The 21,075-nt window shown below is 39.0% G+C and overlaps 1 protein-coding gene across 10 annotated transcripts in view; it reads left to right on the top strand.

Moving 5' to 3' along the window:
• GLRA2 (glycine receptor alpha 2) overlaps window positions 1-20,693 on the top strand; it is a 127,348-nt gene extending 106,655 nt beyond the window's left edge. For 8 of the 10 annotated variants that reach the window (XM_005510778.3, XM_021298823.2, XM_021298824.2 and 5 more), the window contains one exon: window positions 19,261-19,764. In XM_005510778.3, the coding sequence (XP_005510835.1) occupies window positions 19,261-19,539 (279 nt within the window). In that variant the 3' untranslated portion in view covers window positions 19,540-19,764. Of the gene's footprint in view, window positions 1-19,260 lie in introns of all 10 variants that reach the window. The other 2 variants (XM_065072830.1, XM_005510777.3) reach the window with 1 other exon arrangement.
• Window positions 20,694-21,075: the final 382 nt, after the last annotated feature.

Below are 21,075 nucleotides of genomic sequence, written 5' to 3'. Positions count from 1 at the left end.
TTGTGAGCATTTGAAAACTCATTGCCAAGCCCAGCCACAGGTCCCTAAAAATTTACCCACTTCTGCTCCTGTGACAGGACTCTCTATGGCATCTCAGAGCTGGCACAGCCCTGGCTATTCCCACACAATCCTTCTTTACTACAGTAGGATCAATGTCAAGAAGGACTTCTTATTGGAAAGCTGTTTTCCAGTGACTGGTTGAATGTATCTGGCATACTGAGTGTGACAGAGTGTTTTTGGCTCTTGAATTAGCAGATTGGAAAGATCAGAAAATGCTGCTGTGTTTGTCTAAACATGTGTATTAGTGAGAATTTCAGAATCCTATGGGTGAATTTCTGCATCAGGCCTGTAACTTCTCTTTGAGTGATAGCGTAACCCTTTGAATCATTTATCTTCTAACTTGTGTATGTAATTTCTCACACTGATACTGTGTATGCATTGGTACACAAACATATATAATCTGCTTGCATAATCACAAGTTATTTTACCAGTGTGCCAAGGTTTTAATATCTGTATGATATCATGACAAGACCAATAGAAGACATGATGCCTTTGTTTTCATGCTTCACCTCATTCTCTTCGAGTGGTTTTCCATGCAGTTTTCTGAGATAACTCTTTCTGCTAGTCATCTGGAAGTGACTCATTCATTTTTCTGTTAAGCTTTCCTGAACCTGCTTCTGGTAGAGAATTGCCTTCTGTAATCTTCAACTGTCAAAAGAATAACTAATTAAGAACTGAGATCACAAGCCCTGTTCATTATCTGAATTGCACAAATGTGAGATCTTGCATGCCATTTTAGAAAAGCAAGTTGTGCTTTTCCTCTTCAGGTTGTAAAGTCTTGCAGGTACCTGCAAGGAGCTGCCCTGATACTAGCATAAACTTTCTGAGAAATTAATTTATCTGTTAGCTGTTAACTTATGCTAGCTTTCCCTTTCACTGCCATGGAGGGGTCACTTTTCTAATATGGTCTGTCTCTGTTGTTGAGTTGACAGGAAAGAGCTGGGCAACAGATATTTCTGGAAAAAAAAAAAAAAAAAAAAAAGTTTTACCACATTCATGGTCTTCAGGTTTTGCAAATCAGAGTGTAGAACCAGACACTAAATCTCCTCATTTGCCCTATCTGCAGAATTTTGGTCTTGTAGGCTTTTTCCTGTGCTAACCATGGCAGACAAGGCAAGTTACAATAAGTCTGGTTGACTGTGATACCACTACAGGCTGGTGAAATAAAATGAACTTGTGCATCACAGGATGCTCTTTTACAGTCTTTGGTATCTTCCGTCTTAAAGAAGTATTTCAATGTCCTAACACTCTTTTTTTCACCATTACATACTTGGATGAATTAAGATGTGTTTGTCTGATGCCAGGTGTTTCATTGCATGTGCAGCATGAGTGCTTATTCTGCATAAGTACTCTGTCCTAGCTTTGAATGGTTGGTGACCCAGCCAATGTACGGGAATTCCCATGTGAAACTTGAGGGATATTTTTGTGTTTGCAGATATTTACAGCAATAAGCGAATACTCAAGTCTTCTTAAAATCACTTTGTGCTCTCAGTAATTTTCCAGGCCTTCCAACAGACTATATAGGTATTTCCTATAATCTTCCAGCGTCTCTTGCAGAAGGCACCTTTCTTGCAAGTTTTGAAAGTCCTTGCACCATCCTTTACAGAGGACCAGTGGTAAATTAGGTAGATATTCAACTGCAGTTTCCTTATTAGGCCATAATGTCATCTAATCTTTCATCAGATAAGTCTCTCATATATTTGTGCATGTATGTGTGTGTGTGTCTCACATGAAAAAAACAGAGAAGACATAACATATTTTAGATATTATTCTCTTTACGTTAGCTTTTCACTGTGTTTCCCACATAGGTCACTGTATTTCTTTTGTACCTGTCTACCTAGTAATTGCCAGTTTCCCCCAGGCTCTCAGATACTGACATGTCCTGTCATGCCTGGGCTTCATCTTTTCTGGATTTAGTAATTCTAGTTCTGTCTCTGAGCCTCTTATGTTTGAGTATCATGCTTCTCACTCCAGGTAGCTTCACCAATATTTCCAGTAATTATTTCCCTAGGAAAGCTAAAGAGGATTAGTTGTTTCTTGATTTATCTGTTAACTTCAAAATTATTGTTGTATATAGCTTTTAAATTACTTTTTAACCTTTCCCTACCAAGCATGAGCTTAGTTGCTCTCCTTATCCAGTTTGCAAATCTTGGTTTTGGCTTTTCAGCCTAGTCAATGTGTTCTTCATGTAACATTTGTTTTCAGCTTAACCTTTCTACCTAGCAATAGCCAGATTTCTGAACGGAGCTCCCCTAGAAACTGGATTCCTATTAGTTTTATGAAAGAGGAGAGAATGGAAATAATAGACGTTTATTATAGAGTTTAAAAAATGGTTGTAAACAATTGTTTTAGTAATTCCTACAGAAAGGTATAGTATAGGATTTAGATTCTTTTTTTCGGTTTTACATCTTAGGCAAAATGAACTTGTCACCTGCTAAAGTTTAACATGATGCCTTGTAGTCAGAAGACAAAGGGACTTGGTAGGAACGCTTCTGGTCATTATCCAAACGGGGCAGCTGTTCGGCAACCCGCTGCCTCTCTTTGCTGTGGAAGGCTCCATCTAGACATGAAAAAAACCAAGAAGGTAGTCCTGTGCTAGGCCAGGGCTTTGCCTAGCACAGGAAGCTCTCTGTGACATATAGATGTCCTCAATGTATCCTCCTGGACTCCAGGACTTTGCAGCTCAAGGACTTTCTAAGCCAGAAGTGATATTTTTGTGATGAGTAACCTTTACTCTTTATGGTTAGAGCAGTCAGGTCAATGTGATGATTTATGAACTATTAAAATGCTTTTCTTAAACTTTCTGTGAGTTGTTCATATTAGCTTTTCAGCACTTGTGGGCCTAAGAGTACATATGGCCACTGGAGCTGCCAGGAGAGTACATTGGGGAGGGAAAAGGGTGGTGGAAGCAGGTGGGGATCCTGTGTGAGGTTAATCAAGAAACAGAAATAAGCAAAGCTATGTATTAGATGAAAACAGAGAGGATAATGTGTGGTTTTGCAAATCATAATGCATAGCTGCAGTGTTCCATAGGTATTTGTAACGAACAAAGTGATACTGCATTTAGTGACCATGCCTGCAAGGAGAGCAGGGTTGAAGGAGAAAGGACGAGAACTAGTCATGCTACTTTTCTTTCCTAATCCAAGGTATTTCTGTTTGGACAATTGCATGTACAAAAGCAGGGAAAAAATTAGCATATTTGAAGACTTAACATAAGCCAACTTCATCCTGCCATTTCAGATTTCTCAGGTGGTGGTTGGGAGTCCTCAGTTCATGCAAGCAACGAAACAAAAACAATGGAAGAAAGGAAGATTATTTGCACCTAAAATTAAAAAAAAAATAGTATAATGAAGGACTAAGTCAGTGTTGCTGTTCCTAATCTTCACTTTTCACGTCAACATGATCTCCTACATAAAAGCAATTGATTAACTGGCTGTTGCAGTTCTTTTTTTAAATGCTTTTGAGAACTGCCATTTTGTTTTTAATTTGGAGATGTCTTAGATTTGTCTGTCATTAACTTTGGTGGAGTCAGTTCTGTATTTTCTGTTAACGGGTGTGTCTTTTATTATTCTGCCCTTATTGTTACATGTGTTGGATGTTCATGCAGTAGGAGATATAAACTGTACTTTTTCATAGGGATGAAAGAGACATGTGAGGAAAGACTAACAAAATATCCAGAGATGATAGCTTTTTGCAGGGACAGAAAATGTCTTGCTCCATAGCTGTAGATACTCTTTTTTTCTTCAAGTTTGCACAAAGGACGTTTATCTCCAAATACATAACAGTTCCTTCTAAGATGCTCTGGTGCTGTATGCTTCTGTTGTACTGTTGCCGTGTTTCCCCAAAAATAAGACTTACCATGAAAATAAGCCCTAGCGTGATTTTTCAGGATTTTTGAGGATGCTCGAAATATAAACCCTGCTCCAAAAATAAGCCCTGGTTACAGTTCATAGAAAAAAAAGTCAATTTAAATAGTGTCCAGGCAGCTATACATGTAAAAAAGTAGTAAGTTTTGGGAGCAAACATTCTTATAAGGCCCTGTCACTGCTATACATTCCTTGCTGCCTAGACTGACTCTCATGGGTCTGTCAAATATTTACCTCCTTCAGCTATGAAACAAGAACCTAGCTCTCCTGAAGTGAGGTCTTGTTCATTAGAGGGAGATAGAAAGGTATTTTGGAGGGTGTACCACATCTTATCTCTTGTGTGAGCTTCAGGCTGCCTTTATGCAAGGCAGATGCCTGCACTTCCAAAGAGATGTACCCCAGGGGTACAGGGTTGACCAAAGGGTGATCAACATGCCATGGTTAGATGGGAGTTTTGACCTTTCCTTTCCCACAAGCCCTCCCCTCGTGCCTTCCATATTAAAGTGAAGATGTCTTAGGAATTGGTACCAAATTCATACGATCCTGGAGATCTTCTCTGTCAGCAGCTTTTGAAGCTTTGAAACGAACAGGCTTAGACTTTAGCCTCTTTGCCTGTTTAAAGCATTACAACCTAGAGAAAGCTGTTTGACCAGGCCAGTTATTGATTTATATTCTGTTCTTCAGACTACAAACACAGAATCATAGTATGGCAAGGAACAGGACCAGAAGAGCCCTTAAAAGTCAGCTGGCATAGCCGGAACCAGGCAGTATGCTGGGAGATTTACAGTTGCTGAAAATATTAATCAGTGCTCTTAAACAGTTTCTTCTGTAATGTGCCCAATATATCAAGAGTGAGTTTAAGAGAGATTTGTGAGGCATCATTCCTCAGGGAGACCGTGAGCTGAATTATATCTCTTTGTGGATGTGCTGACCTGTAGTTGAGTATTTCTGATTTACACCCTGTAATTCTCCTTGACTTGCAAGTACGCCTGGAACAAAGATCAGTAAAAAGTCTCTGAACAATTATTTACCTTTCTGGACAGCAATGGCAATAGACTCTTTCCATCCTTAGGCTCTGGTTCCCTTCCTGTCTGCAGCAGCACAGGTTACAGCTGCAGGTACACTGCTGAAACACAGCTATACAATTTTGTATCTTGTAACTTGTGCCAATCTCCTATGGAGCTGTTTGATTTCTGAGCCTGTGCTCTCATCCTTTCTTAGCACTGAGAATTGCCCTTCACCTTCTAGCCCCTTTTAGAGGTTATTCCTAATTTTATCTTCAGTCTGGAATGAGGAAACCGTTTTCAACACATAGATGAGGATTCAGGATTAATCTAATACTTATCTTGACAGTGATATAAAACCCATAAATGCATGATGCAGTCTAAAAACGCCCTGCCTGAACAATTAGCTCAGTAATCGGACTTTTAAAAAATGATGGCAGAAAAGCAGAGCTACAGATTAAGATGCACAATTGTTTTCTTTATTTAATAGAAAAGCATGCAGAATTTTAATTATGATCAGGGGATTTTAAGTTTGCTATAAGTACTAACGTGGATTGCTAACGTGACAACTGTGGTTTGAGAAGGAAGAAGCACACAAGGCAAGATTTGAAAACTAGCACATAGGAATACAGTGACTATTTCATTTCAGACCCTGAAAGAGAACACATATGTGAAATGAATATGTGACAAGTGGGGAGTATTGTAATTCTGTGTGAGGAGTTGACAGGTCAGACAAACTGCAACCATATATTTTGTGTGATGGCAAAAAGTTCACATAATTTATAACCTTCGAAGCAACAGAAAAACTGAAGGCAACATTTTCTTACAATGATCTAAGAAAGAACTGTCTCTCTTTTTTCCTTTTTTTTTTTTTTTCTTCTCCCGGGTTATATATAGCTGTTCGAGAGGGCCCTGCTGAGTGGAAAATGGAGCATATGATCAAGGGCAGTCCAGTGAGTCAATTTACTGACTAAGACTGTAGATTATCATGTCAAATATATAGCAGCAGCAGTATGAACAATAGTGAAGCCTAGTTTATTTCTTTCCTGTAAATTGAAATAAAGACATGATTGAAATTGTCACACCTTGGATTTATGAGCCAGATTCTTTTAATCATCTAAAGCAAATTGTCTTATTCTTTATACTGACGTTTATTTTAGGAGCCATTCCAAGACTGGCGAGCTGAAACCATCTGTAAAAATGCGTCAAACATGTTTAAAATATAGTCTAGACAGCCGTTCCCTCAGGTGATGGTTCAATAGTCTCACACTTTGAAATACCTGCTCCCTTCAGACCCAAAGAAGGGATAACTCAGCCTTTCATCCTGTGGGGAGAAATCATTCAGTGCACCGTCATGCAGAGACACTACAAGTAAGTGCCAGGATCACCAGGAAATCACCCAGCCATGAAGCTGACAGGGCAAGAGGCTCCTAGAAACCCCAGATGGCCATTAAAAGGAGCCTTTTGTGCCTGGTCTTCTGTCTTCCTGTGCTTCAGAGTTTCAGTGAGCAAGCATGAGGAAGGGGATATTGCCAATGTTGTACAGACTCCAGAGGTTTTCTTCCATTACTTTTGTTTTCTTTCCAAATTACAGGGAGGACACATCCACGTGTTTTGTGAGTTTGTTTATGGTGTCAATCAATAAGGTGATATTGTCTATAAAGTCAAATCGAATACCATCTGAAGATAAGCAATAGTTAGTGATATGGTAAAATTTCCACTCCATACAGAAGGGGTTCATTTTAATTTAGCTGTACAATACCAGGGTTCTTGTGTTTTACTGGTGTCCAAGCTCCAGGTGAAAGTCTGATTACATCTTGACCTGTCAAAATTCCTACATGAGCAAAAACTTTGAAAAATAACATTTGAATTGCAAGTCACTTCCATTCCTTCAGGGATAAAAAGAGTACATAATCAATGTTATTGATTTCTAAACTCCTTTCTCTAAGAAGAGAGCTGAGAGTAATTGGAGAGACATTTACTAACTGTTTGCTGAAGATAAGTTACAAAGCCCAAATATTGCTTATCTGTTAAGTATAATTTCCTGAAGGTGGTGTGTAAACTAATATAGCAATTAGCACAGTGTTATAAATTTAGCACATATAAGGAAAAGCAGATGGTACTGCTGTGATTGGACATGTCATTGGAGTATTCCAGACCATGCCAATTCTTTAATCTATTACTATTTGCATATACTACTAAGTCAGTTTTCAGTAGACTGAACCAGCATGTACTATGCACAAACAACAACTGTTTTTGCTGAGCTTTAAATTTAGAATAAAAACAGAATCCCATTTGCTGTTTTTGCACCACTCATGTTGATTTTCCAACGCTACAAAATGTTTCATGTTGCACATTCTGGGCAGTCAGAACAAAGGCACAGACTGCTCCATGGGCCAATGCACTTGGCAATTTTCAGCTTTCCATGACAAGAGGAGAGAATGCTGTATGTCATGAACAGTGGTGCAAATGAGAAGTCATACATTTCAAAATACTTTGTGGTACTGGAAACTCTTTGAGCAATTAGAAGCTCTGTGGATAGCCAAAAGTGGAAGATTTTAGTTTTTAAAAAATTGACTATTTCCTGGCTATTCTTAAAAGGTAGAGCAGCACCTTTCAGTTCAGAGGTGGCCTTGGCAAGGCGAAGCTCAACTTTTATGATTTGTCTTTTCTTTGGAGGAAGAGAATTTAGCCACAAAGGGCAGAAAGGGGAAAGACCAGACAGAGGTTGAGGAAGGAACTGAATTTTACAAGCAGAAGGTGGAGGTCACATATTTGGAAATTGGTGAGGATGAAAGTATCGAAGAGGAGGTAGACAAGAGCAGAACTGGGAGTTAGTGAGGCAAAATGCTTGGTAGAAAAAAGTAGAAAAGGTGTTAAGAAGAGACAGGTGCAGAAGGAAGGAGAAAGGGAAGCAAAAGGACCAAGAGTGACTATTGAATCCCATTTCTTTAACCGATTTGCACGTTTTTCACACTAGTGGTTTTAAGACCCCAGTCATGTTTCCAGCTCAGAGGACTAAACAGATCATGTAATGCCTAGTCATTATAAATGCACAGTGTGTGTGATATCCTACTGTGCAGTATTTAGGCTGCTCCCAAACCTATCATCTTGTCTGATCCTGGTAGGGTGCTCCTGCTTGGTACTCATGAAGCTGTTGGATGTCCAGTGAAGTAGAAACCTGTGCTGCTGGGTCTCCCTTTGTCTCAGGGGGCTCCTGTACTGCTTCATTCTCTGGCTTATTAACATATTTTCTGAACACGATCCTTCCCTAGGTGTTATCTCCTCACAAAAGTAGTGCCTCAAGGTCAGGTGGTTGTAGATCCTCAAAGTGAGTCCCGACCTACTCAAGGACAGGCTTCTCCAGAGCTCTGGCACTGAAAACACCTATTTAGAATAAATCTGGGACACATAAAAGATGAAACACACAACATGCACATTTTAGGAAGGCTGCTGGCAGAGCAACCCTTATTTTGGTGTTATTCTGTGCTCCTTCCTCTAGAAAACTTAATTGGACATTTCTTCTCCTATTTCCTTGATATTCTTGAGTAAAACTTGAGTTCAGATGAGAGTTTTAGATCCTCCTCCAAGAATACCTCTTCCACTGTTACAGCCATGCTTCCAGATTTCATCTGCCTGCACCTTTCAGTACTAATTTTTTCTTATATACTATTAAATCTATTGTTTCAGGTTAGCCTTTAGTCAGTTTTGCCAAGCAATAAAAATCTATCACCAGGTGATCTGTTGCTTAGCAGGCCTGGACAGATGGTCCTCGTGGAGAGTTGCCAGCACCCCACCAAAGAGCCTGTTCATAGGCAGAGAGGATTTGGAATGTTTAATGACTCCTGTCCATGTGTTCTGTATCCCTATTCCTCAGAACCCCAATCCCATCTGAAGGGGAAAAGCTAGCAAAAAAGTTAGCATTTTGAGAAGTTATTCAAAATGGAGTTTGCAGTTTGATAAATGCTCTAGAGAGAGCTCCTAACCTTAAGCTAAAATAGAAGAATTCTCACTACATGGACTTCCCACTAAGAAAGGCCTTCAGGGAATACAAAAGGTATTAGATGACTATTTTAAGTAGATGCCTGTAGGTACATGTATCTACATGCGTGGGTGCATACATACTATGTGAGTATGTGTATTTATGTGTGTATGTGTAATACAATAAAAGAAAAACAATCAAACCCATTGTAAATGAAATCTTATTTCATTGTTGTTGTATGCTTACTTCCAATGACCTTTTAGGATTTGTGGATTTATTACTTATCAGATGAGGAAAAAAAAACAATTCTGTGTAATGATTGCACTATCAAGTTACTATAGCATTGAGTGCCATTGTTTTTACCTCATGATGGATGTGTATTTTGCTTTGAATAAATAATATCAGTTTTATAGAGCAACCATCACAGAAGCAAATCAAAATGAAAATAAGATGTCTATTTGTGTAGTAAATTTCTAATACATTCAAGTAGTCAAGATGTTTCTAAGATGCAACAATTTAATTTTAGAAACAAGTCTGAAGTACAGATAGCTGGCATATACTTTGTTTAACCCAATCACACTTCAGAGCTATGTAAAAACAGCTAGAGAAATCCAGAGTGGGATCTTGGCTAACAATAAGAACTAAATAATATGCAAAGTCAGAAAGGATAATTTGTTTTGTAGAAGATAAGAAAAGAAAACCAACACTAAAACATTATTTACTGGAAGTCTGGTATTAAGAACTGATAACTGGAAAATAAAGGTGTTTATTTATCAGTTGGCTTTTCTCAGGAAAACAAACAAACAAAACCTCAAAACAACAACAAAAACAAACAAGCAAACAAAACCAGAAAAAACACAACCCACATAATACTTACAAAATTTGCGTGTGAACACTAAGACTATTTAGATATTCTTGAATATTTTTAGCTACAGAATTTAAATTATTAATATATTTTGCAATATTTAATTTGTTTTGTGTCATATTTGCATAAATTAAATACATGAAGTCTGTCTGGAAAATCTCTGGTAATCTCCTTCTGCATTTGTCGGGGGTTGTTCTGGGTGTTTGTTGTAGGAAATGTCTTGAAGGAGAGAATCCACCAACAGAGAGGAAAAAAATCTCTTCCTTCCCCTTCCCTTTTCCTTTTCGATGATTGCTGCTTATGGGCCCTAAAGGCCCTAAATGCACATACACATGTTTCTCTGTTTCTTTTTTTTTTTTTTTTTAATTTTGACTGTTTAACAAATGAGGTATTCTGAGATGCCAAGATCAAGGCACAGGAGTACTCTAATAAAGTGATCTAAGATGATTACAGCTGAGGCAGAGACCAGTGAGAAATTTCCCAAAGGTGCAATGAAAACCATCCTCCCAAAATATATTTACATCTGCTTGGAGGAAAGCAGCTGAGAACCTGTTGGGAAAAATCCTGGGGCAGCAGGCTCTTGGATATCCCCCTCTGTAGCAGAGGGCTGTGAGCTCCTGTGCCCCATGTGCTGCAGTGGCAAATTCCCCAGGCCTGTCACACATCTGGGGACAACGTGTGCCCCCGTCCCAGGACAGGATGTGCCGGGCAGCGTTGTCCCTGCAGCAGGTTTCGGGGCAGGAGAGCTCTGGAGCCTGAGGCTGGCGCTTGGAAGCTGCCAACACAGGGCAGGTGGGAGGGTCCACTTGTGCCACATCTCACGTCTCCTGGGGCAGGTGTTCTGCAGAGAGCAAGAGAAAGCAGGAAATGTGAATTTTAGGTATGTTTGCCTCAGTGTTTCAGGTTTTTGAAGTTCTAAAATTTTAGGAAATATAGTCTTGCTTTATGTTATTTTGCTTTGATGTGTCCATTAGCTGTTATTCCACGTTCTAGCTGAAATAGTCACATATTTAAAGGCTGGCTTTGCAGTTTGCTCAGTCTTGCATGCGGACAGCATGAGCAGAAATTAGTTGTCCTGTATCCAACAGATTTCTGGTCAGAGCAGATTATCCTTCAAATCTAGGTCATTAACATGTATTTGTCTGAAGCAAAACAGATTAATGTGCCATTCCCACTGATAAACTGTCCTACCTCCGCTTTCATCGGGGAAAAAGAGTTATCCAAGAGCAGTCAAGTCTCCAGACTTCACTGTCCTGAGAGGATTAAATGTCCAGGCAAATGATGTCTATAGGACATTCACAGATCACTGTGTCTGGATATTTTAAGGCATTACATTCATTTAAAACAAATGGAAATCAAGACACTGTCAGGAATAGATCTGCTGTTATTCAAGAGCTATAAATCTACCATAATACTTATGATGCTTTGGAAAACAAAAGTGCATCTGGTTCTCCCTCCCTCAAAATTAAAATATTAATTATATTACATATAAAACATGAAGTTGAATAAGAAATTTACATTAACTGTGTTTCCATAATTGAAAGAAAGAAGACTTGTTTTACTAAAGAGAAAAGATTTCTTTTTTCTTTTTTGGTAACAAAATGATCATCCTTACTGACTTTATTATTAAAGTAGTGCTTGAAAAATTAATATTCCACTTAAAGATATTTCAAGCCAGGAAAATATTTTTGCTCCACAACATGTTTAAATTATGTTACTCTTTCGGTTGGATAATATTCAATTCCTACTTGAAGAGGGTGAACTCACATTAACTACCATTTCATTATTATATTAACAACAGTTCACTTACTGTTCTTACAGAATGAGTAAGTAAATCACTCATGCTTCAGAGATTCTTCTGCTGTTTATAGGAGATAGGAAGTATTACTAAACACAGATTTCTAAAACAAACCTGTGTTTGTCCATTTGACACCCTTACCAAAGACAAAAATGAACAACTTCTCTTCCATTAATTAAAATGTTGGTAATATTTATGACATAAAGTCTGATTTACTTAGATTTCATAAAGCATGAGTGCCCAAATGGGAGAAAAAAAAAAAAAAATCAAACCCAAAACTCATTGAGCAGGAAAATAGATGTTAAGAGAGGTAGAAAAGGGGTGAATGCAGCTATCACACACAGAATGTTTGGTCCTGATGGAGCAGCATATAGAATCATAGAATACCAGGTTGGAAGGGACCACAAGGATCATCTGGTCCAACCTTTCTTGGTAAAAGCACAGTCTAAACAAGCTGGCCCAGCACCCTGTCCAGCTGAATCTTAAAATTGTCCAATGTTGGGGAATGCACCACTTCCTTGGAGAGAACATTCCAATGGCTGATTGTTCTCGTCATGGAAAGAGGCCGCTTATGTTTTTGATTAAACACTTTGGTGAATATTTAAGAAAAACAATACTTAGGCAAAATTCTGGGATGTGTTTGATCAATGCTTTCACAGGATTGAGGTGAGAAAATGACAATTTACATCACTTTCTGCTCCTCTGAAGCCTGGATTAAGGAGGAGTGGGAACAGCATCTGGCATAGGTGAGCTGAGATTCAGGGCTCTTCAGGCTGGAACAAATCAAAGGAGTCTGTTAGTGACCACTATATTACCAAATGCCACCAGAACTTGCTCCAGCTTCTTTTTTGCCCTGTCTATGAAACTAGAACACATAGGTTCACTATGTAAGAGTCATCTCTTTATGCATCAGCAGGATTTAACCTCAAGGCAGGACCATGTGAAGAGAAAAAAATGACACTCAAAGTATTGAAAACTAGTGGAAGTGCAAGACATTTCAACATTAGTTCCAGCTCCTGGCATATTATCAAGAGGTGGAAGACCTGAATTCCCACAGGACATGCCATATTCAGTGAAAAGGAATGGTTTCTGTTTTGGGGTCCTTTTTCCCAGCAGTGGTCTAGTATGGATATTGAGACAAATTGTATTTAAAAGCTCCAATACAAACATAGAAGGACATTTCTGTCTTCTGAAAATAATCAACCAAGGGTGCACTAGGTTGCACTTTTAATACCTGCACACAGACCTATGAATCTGTGCCATTGTGATATTTTCATCCTCTGAGTGTTCTCACACAATGATTTACACAGCTGAATGAAAGATAACTTCATTTTTTTAAAAAAGTTCTTCTTTTCGCCCTCATAATGGCATTGTGTTCCATCTTATTTCTTGCCTTGAAAAAAAATATATATATATATATACACACAAAAACTCCATAACCTACTCCTTTTTCTTACATTTATTAACATTCACCATGATTTTATGACCTCTGTGATATCCACCCCCAAATGTAGCATTTCTAAGCTTAAGAGATCTCACCTACTTTATTTCTTCTCAGACAGAAGAAGTCATTTATCATCCTTGCTGCTCTCCTTTGTTCTCTACCTAATTCTGCTGTCACTTTACTGAGTTGGGGTGACCAGAAGAGGTCCTCATGTGTTCCGGTTGCTCATTGCCTGATGGCAGCTCAGCAGAGGACTAATGTTGCCAAAATCATCTATGTGATAATAACCCGAACTCCCACCTGGGAAAGAACCATTTTTGAGCCCCTTTTACTGTCTACATGTAATTAGGGTTATCTTTAGCAATGTGTGTTACCTTGCGCATGATAACCCTGTATTTCATTTGCTACCATTTTGTTACTTAGTCCTTAGCATTTAGAAATCCTTCTGGAAAGCCTGGCTTAGATATGTCCACTTTGAATAACCTATTTCACTGGTGTACCTTCCCTTGGGAACCTTTGTACCAGCTCATTTATAAATCTCCTCATCGTTATTCATTCTTGAACAGATATTTGGGATCCTCTCCAGCAAATCCTTCAGAAACAGATCTTTTACTTCTAAACTCCATTACTGTCTTTTAAACAGTTAATCTATGAAAGGACCTTCCTTCTCATCTCCTAACAATTTAGTTTTGTAAGAGCCTTCTGTGGGGAACCAAAGAGAATTTCAAAGTCCAAGCATGTTTCTCAGGTGACCTACCTTCATCCACATAATCATCGATTCCTGAGAACTAAAACCATGTGAGCATGACTGTCTTTGCAAAACCACACTGTGAATTATGTAAAGTATTGAAAGATGGGAAGTGTCTCAAAATCATAATGATGATTTAGGAATGAAGTCTTCAGAGCTATTTTGGTGTCTAATTCCTATTGATTCCATTTTGTATTCAAGTCTGAACTTATTGAGTTTCTATAATAACTTTGTGCTTATGAATGCCAAAAGGAAAATTTCTTTGATGTTCTCTACCCTATACCTAATATTAATCTCCTATGTCCTTGAAATTTAATTAAACCAGATAGTCTTTTAAATCGTTTGCCCACCATATGTTGGGAAAAGAGTAGCAAAATTAAATTAATAAATCACATCAGAGATTAAATTAGATACACTGTTTGAAGTCAGCTTCTCTCTCGTTTTCCTCATTGTTAAAACTGAATCAATGCTGACAATAAGCATTTAAAAGTGGTCACAACAAAGCATTTCAGAATGCATTGTACAGAAAACAGTGCATGCAAAGGTGGTGAATGGACTAGATTTTCTTAAGTGTTTTTCCCATTCCTGATTGCTTCATGGTGAAGCTGTTAGTATGAATTACATCCTATATCTGATGGAGGAGAAATAAAAGTTTTATGAAGATGGAAGATGAAACAAGAAAACCATGTCAAAAATATCACCCCTCTGATGTACGTTATCTACTATAAAGCAGTCATGAGAATCTAAAGCCATTACTTTGTAAAGCACAGAAAATGGTTAAATTTATGAAGGGAAATTAAAAAATGAGAAAGAAGTGTAATTCTTGTTTGATGAAAATTATTTAAAGCCAATACTTAAACATGTTCATCAAGACACCATAAGATAGTACACATAAACGTATGTTGTTGAAAAAGCATCTGTATACGGCACTTGACCAAATCTCAGGAAATGTAATTAGTTTTCAAAGCACACTTTTTCTAAAATACTCAGGAGTACAAACATCTGAGAGGAAACCAGCAAAAGAACATTTTCATCTTGTTATTTATTTCTTTTCTGTTTCTTATCCTAGCTTGTGACCCTTTTCCCTATGTCTTTATCAACGACAGATTGAGTTATGACTATGTATTATGCAAGACTAACTTCACATCCCTTTAGAAGGATAAAGTCAATTACTTCAGTAGCAGTGGATCCTGCCACTCCAGTTGATGTCTAGTGGCTTCCAGCTGCTCTTTGATTTTGGTTTTAAAATCTGTAAAAACATAAATAGCCTGGGATTCAAGCAAATGAGATCCTGTCTGGTTTACAATGAATCAGTTTTATGTGTAATCTGATTAAAATAATGACAGTGATGTTTGCAAAGTAATTTGGACTGTTTTACCAGTGAACAAGCTGGTGAACAGCACAGGTAGAAGCCTGTCTTTGGATGAATCTTCATGGTAGCATATGTCAGGGGGTACGAACTGAATACGACCTTGAGAATGAAGAGGCATTCTGCAACCCCACCAGAAGGCACTGTATGTAGGTAGGTTGCTCAGTAGCTCACCAATACTCTAAGTTAAGAAAAGACATCTCCATTATGCTAAGGGAAGGCAGTTGAGGTCAGTTCTTCATCTTTCATTTTGAAATATGAAAAAAAAAAAAAGTCGTCTTTGTTAAAGGATATAAATTTGGTTTTCTTTCTCTGTGGCTATTCTCCAAAATCCTTCGTATGTTACAGAATGTTTGAACATAAACTGAAATGTCAAATCATAGCTTTGACATAAGATTATGGTGTTTTAGAGACTTTTTTTCTAACTACATCCGTATGGCTAAAGTTAGGCACATTGGAGATTTTGCTGTTTCTGAGGACAGTTACCACTACATGACTCATGACAGCAGTGTGCAGTGTTGGTCCCCAGTGCAGCAGGTTCATCTGGGAGAAAGCTTGTTGGCATGGTCCACACCAGAGTTAGCTAAACCACAAACGGTATGGACAATGAAGTTCCAGCACTTGGGTTGACCTTCCTGTTCCCTTTCGTTCAGCATCAGGAAGGAAGTTTTTCTGTTCCCCCTGTTTCATTTTGGGTGAAACTGACTTAAGGGCTCAGGGCAACAAAGATGATTAAGGGAGTGGAGAACCTCCCTTATGAAGAAAGGCTGAGGGAGCTGGGTCTCTTTAGTTTGGAGAAGAGGAGACTGAGGGGTGACCTTGTTAATGTTTATAAATATATAAAGAGTGAGTGCCACGAGGATGGAGCCAGGTTCTTCTCGGTGGCAAACAATGATAGGACAAGGGGTAATGGGATCAAGCTGGAAGACAAGAGGTTCCACTTAAATTTGAGAAGAAACTTCTTCTCAGTGAGGGTGACAGAGCACTGGAACAGGCTGCCCAGGGAGGTTGTGGAGTCTCCTTCACTGGAGACATTCAAAACCCACCTGGACATGTTCCTGTGCGACCTCACCTAGGCGTTCCTGCGCCAGCAGGGGGATTGGACTAGATGATCTTTTGAAGTCCCTTCCAATCCCAAACCTACTGTGGTACTGTGAGGCCAATAGGACACATGCCTGACTCTGCTGTCTTATGGGAATAGTACCCTCCTAACACAAGCATGTGAGTCTTGATCTCTGCCGTGTTTCATTGTTAATTTTCAACACTACTGGCCAAATTCATCAGTAAAGGCAAAGACTTCACCACTTTGAGGTCTTTCAGTTGTTACCTGGTCAGGTTGGAGAGCTCTGGTAGAGTCAGGCCTTGCCTGTGAGACTGCAGATGCTGGCAGTGCTCAGAGGAGAGGCAGGTGCCAGACTATTAATACAAAGCCTGTTCAGCTCCTGCTGAAAATCACATGGTGGTTATGAAGCACCTCCAGGGCTATAGGTGGGGCTGTAAGGACTGTGGCTTCCCTTGCGCCCAGCGACACTTAGATGATCACAGCAGTTGCAGTTTAGGTGTCTCTAGTGCTAAGTTTGTGTAAGAGTGTAATATGAAACATAGAAACAAGTGGAAGGGTAGAAACACAATGCTGTTCTCTTAATTAATTATTTTGTCTTTGAAAAAAAGTTTTTCTGATAAAGTTTAAAAAAAAAAGCTACATAAGCACACACCGTTTTGCAAACAGCAAACAGGTCCCCATTTGAGAACGTGTAACAAACTGACCCAGAGATTTGTCTGGGAGAAGGAGATTCAGATCTGCACGAGCAGAGAAGGAAACTGAGCATGTGCTCCTCATACCTCAGGTGAATGCTGTACTTCTTGTATCCAGCGTAAATCAGCATCTACTGCAGACCCACATAAAAAAATAGCATGCAAACTGGGCACACTTCCCTCTGAGTTTTGTGAGAAAGAAGTGGCACAGTCAACTGTCTGTGGGGGGAAAAGAAAGGCTCTAAATCCTCTTGGGAAACATGTGGCTTCTTACAGCTGAAGGCTGGCTGTTGAAGACCTGAAAGAATGATTTAACTACCCCTGTCTCTTACGTCAGATGGCTTCCCACGTGAGTGACAACAATGTAAGCTCAAAAGTGGGGCTGTGGCATTGAAGATGCATTGCTCAGCCCCATAAGACAAAGCTGCCTCCCAGCTGGGCACAGTGGAAGTCGGGACTCTCCAAGTCCTGCATTGAGCTCAGTACATTTTCTTTCCTCCCATAAACCCCTCATGAGTAACAGAAATTAAATTTTTTAAAAATGAATGAAGTACATATGGCAACACAGCTGCTGAAAATCTGTTACTCTTTTTAATCACCTCTCGTGGCCTGGGCATGCATTTCATCCTTCAGACTCGGTAAAAAGACAAATGCTGCAAGGAAGGCAGCTTCTTTTACTGTTGGGGGAGTTTGTGGTGTTCAGTCATGCAAGAGAAGCCTTGCCTATAAGACTATCCAAAACTTAGGTCTCGGTGGGTTCATCTTTAAAATACTTTACATATTTATAATCACTAGGACAAGACAAATTTCAGAGTGTTCACAAAGGAACTGAAAACTGTACATAAATAAAATTGAAAAAGGAGAGGATTGTGCTTCTTTTTCTTAATGATGGTGAGCTTTTGATATGAAACAGATACAAACCCCAGAAAAAGAGCTCAAACAGACCTGCAATATTGCAATTATCCACCTGCTCACAGGTACATTGCGGAATAGTTCTCAAGCTGAACTGACAAATGTTTCAATGCACTGTTTATTGTCTATCCTCCTTCCATAAGCATTCAATGTCACACATAGCCAGAGTGACTATTTCTCATTTAGCAGCCTTGGATCTCAGTACTGGTTATTCATGTTTGCATGTCAGCTCCAAGGTAAGGAGAACAAGTTTGGTGATATATTCAATTCCAATGCTGCAGCAGGGGAGAGGGAAAAATGCAATTATTGAAAGAGGTGTTTCTGTGAAGGAGCACTGATTTACATCCTGAATATGTGTAAATTATCCTCCCTTCCAGTTCCCAAGTTCAGCAAATGTATACCTTATTCAATACCTTGCTGCTGTAGTGTTTTTTCATGCAGCCTCCGATTCTCTGTTAAGATCAGAAGGCTGTGGGTGAGATATGACGGAATGTCCCTTGTGAGTAAGTGAGCTTCTTGGGAGCCCAATAAGGGCTGATTTTAAGTCAACAATGAAGTACTTGTCAGTCAAGAAGATCTTTAACTAGGGCAAGCTGCTGGACCTACAATTGATCTCTGCTGAAATGAAAAATAGTAGAGCTTCTTGTTTGTTGATTTTGAATTCTTCATGGAGGGCTGCCAGTAACTGTTAACTTGTGTATTATTGTGCTATCAGACAGAAGAAATGGCAGTGAGAATTTACCAGCACAGTCACAAACTTTTCATCACATAGTTATCATGATGGTAAAGTTACTCGCTTCTACAAAAGCAAGTTTTACCCACTCAGACAAGAGAGAGAATGGATTTCTGCAAGATGGTTTATATTAGCTTGTGCTATTGCATCTAACTCACAGTTACCACTAAATCCAAGTGTCCAGTGCACTTTGACGCATTGATTGTCAAAGTGCTCCTGTGAGCAAGAAGGGACCGTGATCTATCCTTGTTTTGTAGATCTGCAATGGAGGTGCAAGGCTGCAGTTATATTGAGCCATGGGTACACATTGCCATGAGCTTGGACCCCTGGATCTCTGGGTCTTTCAGTTCACACTGGCTAGAGCAGACTCTCTGCCACCAACATGACCATGTTTCCTCCCCACAGCAAGCCCAAGGAGAAACCTGTGGAGTCAGATCTTTTCTCTATGGGGTTGGGATACATTCTGCTGCGCAGAGCAACTGATTTAGTTATAGCTAGAGAAATTAAAGCTCTGATTCATAAACACTGTCAATCACCTAATTTCCATGCTTTTTTATGTAGTTTTTAATTGCTTGCTTGCCTTTGAAACCTGGACTTTGTATCATAGCTTGAACAGCTAATTTGCTTTAGGTGCTTTGGAGGGAATGCACCTTAACTACTGAAGTATATGGGGTGCTTGAGAGACAGGTGATTGTATGACTTGTTGGTCTTCTTTATCCCCCAGGAAGATGAAGTTGCTCGTGACAGTCGATTCAATTTCAGTGGCTATGGCATGGGTCACTGTCTGCAAGTCAAAGATGGCTCAGCAGTTAAGGCTACTGCACCCAACCCACCTCCAGCACCACCAAAGGATTCAGATTCCATCAAAAAGAAGTTTGTTGACCGTGCAAAAAGGATTGATACAATATCCCGTGCTGCATTCCCACTCGCCTTCCTCATTTTCAACATCTTTTACTGGATCACATACAAAATTATACGGCATGAGGACATTCACAAGAAATAGGCAACTCTGATTCACCAGGACTTCTTAGCCAAAGTGATCCACATGTAAATAAACAGTGAAAGGTCTTTCTGTCATTTGGACTAAGGGTTTCTTTCCCCCTCCAAGGACACTGAAGAAAAAATGAACAAAAAAGGACAAGAAATATAGAAGGAAAAGTGATTGCATGAAAAAATATGCTGTAAGATCAGTCAATAAGGGTTTCCCCTATGTACTCTCAGTGTGTTTTTTCCAGATTCAGCATCAATCAGACATCTGTAAATGGGGCCAAATTGTATCCAACTTTATCACCAAGATATTATATTTCAAAACAAAAGAGAATAAAAAACCCTGCAATTCTCCTAAAACATCTACCAAGAGACTGTGGTGGCTACAGTACAGTGAGTTATAAGAGGACCAAACTTTTTCAGGATAATGTTGCCTTTCTATTTGAAACAAGTCTACTGAGCTACATTCCATGACCATGTCTGTAGTTAGTGGTTTCACCAAGGAGTCCTTTTGTGGGTTGTAAATTATTTCTACTGACAGGGGAGAGGAAAAAAAAAAATTAAAAAAATAAAAAAAAAAAAAAGAAAGAAAAAAAGAAAGAAAAAGGGTTTATACTTTACTATATCCTTGTGGGTGTGCATTTTAATATTATCTTGCTTTACTAGAATTGTAATTTTGGAGTTGAACTTGTGTGTTGTGTTGTTTATTTGATAGTTGACACTCCAAAACCAGTGAAACTGCCCGGTTTATTTTTGTTGGAAGACAGTGCACTTACTTCATTTTATTTCTGCTGATTTTACATGCAACTTGAGGTGCCAAACTGTATTTTACCTATTGTGCTACCCTGTATCACACTACTTAGTAAGAACTTGTTTCCTCAAAGGTGTAGCTCGGTTTAGCATTGAGTTTCTATTACCGCTCTCATTGTAGCTGCAATCAATAGCTCTATAGGTAAACACAACTTGTTTACAGACCTCTAATTTATATCTTTACTCAAAGTGGCTATCATTTTAAATATCATTAAGTAACCTAAGAATTTTAAAACTGTACTGTGATTTTCAGAACCTGTTACCTTTTGGTGCCGGATCTGCGTTATTCAAATCCCTGTTACATGTTTTAAAGTAGAAAAATTAAAAAGAAAAAAAAAAAAAAGATGGTATTTTTGCTTACACAGAAGAAGACAACCTGTAACATAAGATGAATCAAACATTAAAATTTTACACTTGCTGTAAAAGAGTTTAATAAAAAAAAAAAAAAAGGTATTTGTTCAATTTCAATAAAGCTAAATGTGGTACTAATATTTCTTCACTCTTTCCTTCATTTGCAGCAGAGTTGTTTGCACCAGAGCCCAGCCTTTCTACCACTCTGTCAGCAGAAAGAGCATGGAAAACAACCTTCTGCTGACCTGGCCTAGCATGTGAAATTTTGCTATTGGTTCTGCAGCCAAGGGGATGTTGCAGCCCCTGGGACTATGTCAAGGACGGTGTCAGCAATGTGGCTTGGATATGGCATGTTCCAAAAACCCATCTGGGCTGAACCAAACCCAGATGG

This window comes from Columba livia, chromosome 1 (assembly GCF_036013475.1).
Source record: "Columba livia isolate bColLiv1 breed racing homer chromosome 1, bColLiv1.pat.W.v2, whole genome shotgun sequence".
NCBI classification, from domain to species: domain Eukaryota; kingdom Metazoa; phylum Chordata; class Aves; order Columbiformes; family Columbidae; genus Columba; species Columba livia.
The sequence above is the reverse complement of the archived record's forward strand: the minus strand, read 5'-3'. Positions and strand labels throughout refer to the sequence as shown.